The sequence below is a fragment of the Myotis nattereri genome (genome assembly GCF_964212035.1).
Source record: "Myotis nattereri genome assembly, chromosome: X".
NCBI classification, from domain to species: Eukaryota; Metazoa; Chordata; class Mammalia; order Chiroptera; family Vespertilionidae; genus Myotis; species Myotis nattereri.
This window is the reverse complement of record NC_138078.1, coordinates 142,749,234-142,755,588: the sequence shown is the minus strand read 5'-3', so window position 1 is coordinate 142,755,588 and position 6,355 is coordinate 142,749,234. Positions and strand designations below refer to the sequence as shown.

General features: G+C 47.5%; 1 protein-coding gene across 1 annotated transcript; it reads right to left on the bottom strand.

Moving 5' to 3' along the window:
• Window positions 1-1,287: 1,287 nt before the first annotated feature.
• On the bottom strand, window positions 1,288-2,250 carry LOC308511929 (olfactory receptor 10V1-like; the record flags this gene model as incomplete). The annotated part of the gene is made up of 1 exon (XM_081081752.1): window positions 1,288-2,250. The coding sequence occupies one exon, from the start codon at window positions 2,248-2,250 to the stop codon at window positions 1,288-1,290; it is 963 nt and encodes a 320-aa protein (XP_080937878.1).
• Window positions 2,251-6,355: the final 4,105 nt, after the last annotated feature.

Here is a 6,355-nt window from a genome sequence, read left to right as displayed (position 1 = left end):
TATTCCATCAACAATTCTTGCTTGCTCAGTGCCATGATGGAGGAAAATTCAGGGTCCATGGCACAGAGCCCAGCCTGTGGGTGGGAGTGGGGTCAGCAAACACTCTCTTGAGATCTTTCCGTCTGACAGGAGTCCCTGAACACAGTGTCCTCGGCTCAGCAGGTGTGAAGGCTTTCATTCACTAGCAGCCGGGGTGGGAAGGTAAGCCGAAGCCATGGGGCTCACAGTTTGGTTACTGCGTACTGAGTGCCTGTTAGGTGCCAGGTCTCTGGTAACAGAGAGTAATCACACCTCTTGCCTGCAGGTGCCCCCAGGCCAGGCAGGGACAAATCATTTCAGTGCTGGGCGATGAGTAAGCACTTGTGGCCACGGTGGAGGGGCACCTCCCCCAGCAGGGCAGGGCAGGGGGGAGGAAGGGCAGTCTGCACTGCCTACCAGGAGCAAGTGGCCCTTTAAGCAACGCAAGGAGGAGGGTCACCTGGCCCAGAGGCTGGACTGGGGTGGACAGTGAGTGAAATGCCTTCGTGAGGATGGTGAGCTGATGGGGCAGAGCAGGTCACAGGCCCCCAGGGCTGCTGCTGTTTGCTTTGCACTGTTGTATCTCAAGTGATCGCTAGGTTGTTTTGTGGTGATGCAAGATTAAATTTCTGGGAGGCTCTGCCTTTCCACGCCTTCACTTTGCCTAGTTTAGGCTTGGGAAATTCTTCTATTTTATCCTTGCTAACTCTTTGTCCAGAGAAGTGGTGCCTTAATGTTTTGGTTGAGTCATCTCATCACCTCTTTTAATTTTTTAATTTTTAGAGAGAGTGATAGAGGGAAAAACAGAGAGAAATACCAAAGTGAGAGAAACACAGCGATTGGTTGCCTCCTGCATGCGCCCTGACCAGGGCCGGGGCCAGGGAGGAGCCTGCAACCGAAACAGGTGCCCTTGACTGTAATCCAACCTGGGAACCTTCTGTCTGCAGGCTGACGCTCTATCCACTGAGCCATACCAGCTAAGGCTCATAACCTTCTTCCTGTCGGTGTCCATTCCACTGACAGTGTCCCAGATGATGAATGTCATTGTCCAAGAAGGGACAGCAAAATACCCCTGGACGGCTGCGTTTTGGACAGCCTCAGGATCCGTTCCATCTCTGTGACCATAGAAGAGGGTGGTAAGGTTCAGGTGCATGCAGAACCAGGGAGCAGCTCTCAGTGGGGGGAGTGGAGCCGCAAAGGGTGCAGTGCGATGACCCACTGGGTTCTTGTCAGGGGCCAGGTTAGTCCTGGTGGACTCCACTTTGCCCTTCACCTGGCTTTAGGCTGCCGCCTCATCTGGTTATAGCTCCCTAGGAGTCTCCTGAGGGCACCCTTGACTTCCTTGTTCCTGAGGCTATAGATCATGGGGTAGAGCATGGGAGTTACATTGGTGTAGATTAAGGACACGATCTTGTCCTGTTCTGGGGTGTAGCATGACTTGGGGCGAATGTAGATGAATATTGCACAGCCGTAGTGCAGAAGAGAGACCAGCAGGTGCCCGGCACAGGTGGAGAAGGCTTTGCTCCTGCCCTGGGCTGAGTGGATGCTGAGGATGGCGGTGATAATGAATCCGTAGGAGAGCAGTATCAGTAAGAAGGGAATCAACAGGATGAGCGTGCAGACCACGAAGACGGCAATCTCATTGGCGCGTGTGTCTGAGCAGGCCAGGAACAGCACAGCAGGGATGTCACAGAAGAAATGATTGATCTCATGGGACTGACAGAAGGGCAAGAGGAATATCAGGGTGGTAAGAGTGAGCGAGAGTGCAAAGCCGCTGACGCATGCCAGAGCCAGCATCTGCAGACAGAGGACCCTGGTGACGATGAGTGTGTAGCGCAGGGGCGTGCAGATGGCCACAAAGCGGTCGTAGGCCATCACGGCCAGGAGGAAACACTCTGCTCCTCCCAGAGCGATGAAGAGGTGCATTTGCAGAGCACAGCCCAGCATGGGCATCCGCTGGCTGCGGGACAGGAAACTGGCCAGCATGTTGGGGACAATGACCAATGTGTAGCACATTTCAATGGTGGACAGATTGCGAAGAAAGAAATACATGGGGGTCTGGAGGCAGGAGTCAATGAGGGTGATGAGCACAATGGTTGTGTGGCCTGCTAGGGTGACAAGATGCATGATTAAAAAGAGTCCGAAAAAGAAGATTTGCAGTTCTGCCAGATCCCCAAAGCCCAAGATAATAAACTCTGAGCTGAAGGTGTGGTTTTTCTGCAGCGGGGCCATCCTATATTCCCCTGTAGAACTCCTGGGGAGTTTTCTAGCAATTGTCCAAGTTGTGGGAGACTCTGCAGCCCTTTCCACAGATAGAAGTGTAGCCACCCCTCCAGGGCCTCCAACCCACTTTGCCAGGCTTGGCCCTGGTCTACGTTCTGTGAGCTTCTTACATTCTGCCCTCCGTTCAATGAGAATAAAGAGCTGCTTTTGTGATGTCACTTTAGTTCACCTGTTGAATTATTAAAAAAATGAACTGGGATAAGTAAAGCCCACACATGGAGTTGTTTTTCATAGACCCTAATGATAGTCTTTCTGTTTACATTTTGAAGAGTTTCCTGGGTGGGGAAGCGCTGAGGTTGATGTTACTGAATAGGTTTAAATAGAGGAGACTGGCCCTAATTCCTGTAGGATATAAGGTCTGGCGGGTTGATATTAAACACACTTTTCACTTTGCGCATTGGCTATAGTGTCCCTTCTTTACCACCCCCACCCCGCAATCTCCATCTCCCAGGACTCCTGCATCCAAAGGGCTGTGAACACAATACCCAGAGAGGAAGAAGTGTAACCAGGAATAGTTGCTGCCTCTCCTGTTTCAGCGCTCCTCAGTTGCAGGGGGACCCTAGCTTATGTGTCGCCTCCTTCCAGACACCTGCCCTGATGCGTAAGCTGAGTTAGTCCCTCCTTTAGATACGAACAGCACTCCAGGCTTCCCCAACCTTATTACTCACTATTGAGTCCTGTAATTCTTTGACTATTTGTCTGTCTACCTCAACAGCCTGGGAGCTCTGTAATGGCCAGAATGGTGTCTTACTCAACCTCTCAAATAGTGGCTGGCACATATCAGAAACATTGATCATGTTTGTTGAATAAATAAATGCCTCTTGCTTTTTTTCTGCATCCTCTAGAGTTAGTACAGCATCGGGCATTGAGGAGCTGACTACCATATATGCTTGAATAAATGGCTGAGTAAAAGCAGGGAAATCTTTCACGTATTGGGGATGACTGAGGTCATGATCGTCCAGGGAGGTTGTAGAGTGAGAAGAGCAGAGGCACAGGGGGGGCCAGGTCAGAAGGTGGGAGCGAATAGGACAGAGCTAAGAGAGAGTTGGGGTGGAAATGAGAACTCTCAGGACCATGGGGCATGAGTGCCTGGCAGGACAGTGACTTTCAATGCTCTGTGTCTAGTGCAGGGGTGGGCAAACTTTTTGACTTGAGGGCCACAATGGGTTCTTAAACTGGACCGGAGGGCCGGAACAAAAGCATGGATGGAGTGTTTGTGTGAACTAATATAAATTCAAAGTAAACATCATTACATAAAAGGGTACAGGTTTTTTTTGTTTTGTTTTGTTTTGTTTTTAGTTTTATTCATTTCTAACGGGCCAGATCCGGCCCGCGGGCCGTAGTTTGCCTACGGCTGGTCTAGAGTGTGGGAGCAAGGGGATAAGGCCAGGCAGCTTCCTGGCCTATAGGGACATGTTTGCTTCTCTCTTCCCTTAGCAGGACCCAAGTTATAAGTAGGAAGCCTTGTGTTTAGCCTTCAATTTCTTCCTGTGTGTCCCTCCCTCCCAGAAGAAAAGAGGACAAGATTTCTAAAGATTCTAGAGAGCTAAAAAATCTAAAATTAATAGGTGGTAAGGGTCCCGTGGAAGTGGAGTTGTCACCTAAAGCACAGGAACTCACTTAGGGACATACAATTTCTCCCAGGGCTACTGAGACTCAAAGTGGGCAGTGAGACCCAAAAACGCATTCTGATGATAGGCCCAGGCGGTCGTTGTGATTCCAATTTTGCAGCCACTTGCATGTTTCACTGAGTATCATTTTGATTTTTATTGACCTAATGGGCACCTGGAGTCTTTGAGCTGGACGGTTCCCTAGAGGGCAACTTGCCCACTCCTCCCTTTAGAACAGCTGGTCATGAATTCTTCTTCCCCATCAACAGCCCTGTCCACAAATCACACAGCCCTGCCTGAATCTCCTCTTCCACCACCTCCCCGCTCTCAGCCTCTTGTTCGTCCTGTGATAACTGTCTATGGGCGAGAGTGTGCTTTCTGGGTTGGTATTTATCTTCCTCACACTTGGACCCTTGTTTTAGCTTTGCCACACCAACTCACTCCACTCTTTCTGCCATGAAAGACTGTAGGGACTTCTTATTTGATTTGGGCCCTAAACCTTGAAAATATTGAGATAAACAAAAATGGAATTAAAAGTCACACATGATCTAAACACTTAAAAGGGAGAAGTAAAAGACAATGTGAAAGTTGCTGCTCCTTCAATGATGCTTCCCATTCTCCTAGACATTCTTAGCTGTGAGATTCAGTTCCTTCCCTGGTTTGTCCTGTGCATATAAACACACAAACCTCACACACACACACACATGCACACCCTCACATGCATGTACACACACGTTCGTACACACACACACACGCAGGTATGCACACACACACATTCACATGTACACACAGATGCATATTCACACATATGTGTGCATATTCACAGATGCACACAGATGTACACATGTACACAACACCAAACACACACATACATATGTGCACATACACATATAGGCACACACAATACACAATGCACATATAAAAACATACACACTCATATATACACATATTCACTACACTCACACATTACAAAGCTTAAATGAGATCATAGTGTACAAACCTATTGCCCTTAGTGTTTTGACCTAATAATATGTCTGGGAGAGATTTTCAGTCAGTACATACGGGTTTACTGCATTCTTTTTAACTACTGCATTCTACAGTATGGATGCATTCTAAGGCAATTAATTATCATTTAAATAATAACATAATAACAAACAAAGTCTATAAACAAAAGTAAATAGAAAATCAAAATAGATGATAACTTAATCAGTCTTTTATTACTTTGGCATTGAAGAAATTTTTAGCTATTTATCACACTCCGGGGTACAACCTACATCCTCACAGAGAGTGTGGGGCAACTGTCCCTCTGGGAATATGACTGGTGTGTCCTCCCTGCTCTTTTCTCATGCCCCTTGAACAGCCCTGGATAACAGACTTGGTGTTACCTGGAAAGGGCAGATCAGTGCTGAAGTGGAAATCCGGGGAGAAGCCCTGTCAGGGATTCTTCTGTCACCATCTGCTGTTAGTGAGAAGCGCAAGAAGGAGAGCAGCGGTGGGGTGAGTGGCCTGGATTGGTGGCACAGATTCCCAGAGCCCAGAAAGTGGCTTTCCTGCATGTCTGGACCACAGGGAGCAGCTCTCAGAAGTATTGCCTGACAGCTATTAGGAAGAAAGTGTCCTTAGAGGAGTTGCTATTCTTTGTCACTCACGTTAAATAGAAGTGGAGGCAGGCCTCCAGAAGTCCTAGGGGAGAGGTCAGGAAGGAGGCCATCCCTGTGGTCCACCCCATCGAGGGGAGTGCTTTTCCCAGGTCACAGCGCAAACCCAATTACTTACATTTCCTTCGCAAAAGACACAGTAAAAATGAAACCAGACCACCCTGTTACATCATAAATAAACTCAAAATGGATTAAAGACTGAAATGTAAGACCCCCAAACCATAAAACCCCTAGAAGAAAACATAGGCAGTAAACTCTCTGAATTGCTCTTAGTAATATATTTTCTTATATATTTCCTCAGACAAAGAAAACAAACAAAAAAACAAAGAAAGCAAATGGGACTACATCAAACTAAAAAGTTTATGCACAACAAAGGAAACCATCAACAAAAGGCAAAGACAACCTTGTGATTGGGAGAACAGGTTCACCAAAGATACATCCAATAAGAGGTTAATATCCAATATTTATAAGAAACTCATATGTTATAATTTATAATTAACCCCCCCCCCCAAAAAAAAAACAATCCGATTAAAAACAGGCAAAGGACCTGAATAGACACTTTTTCAAAGATGACATACAGATGACCAATAGGCATATGAAAAAATGCTCAATATCACTAATCATCAGTGAAATGCAAATTAAAACCTCATACCTGTCCTAGCTGGTTTGGCTCAGTGGAAAGAGCGTTGGCCTGCGGACTGAAGGGTCCCGGGTTCGATTCTGGTCAAGGGCACATGCCTGGGTTGCGGGCTCAATCCCCAGTAGGGGGTGTGCAGGAGGCAGCCA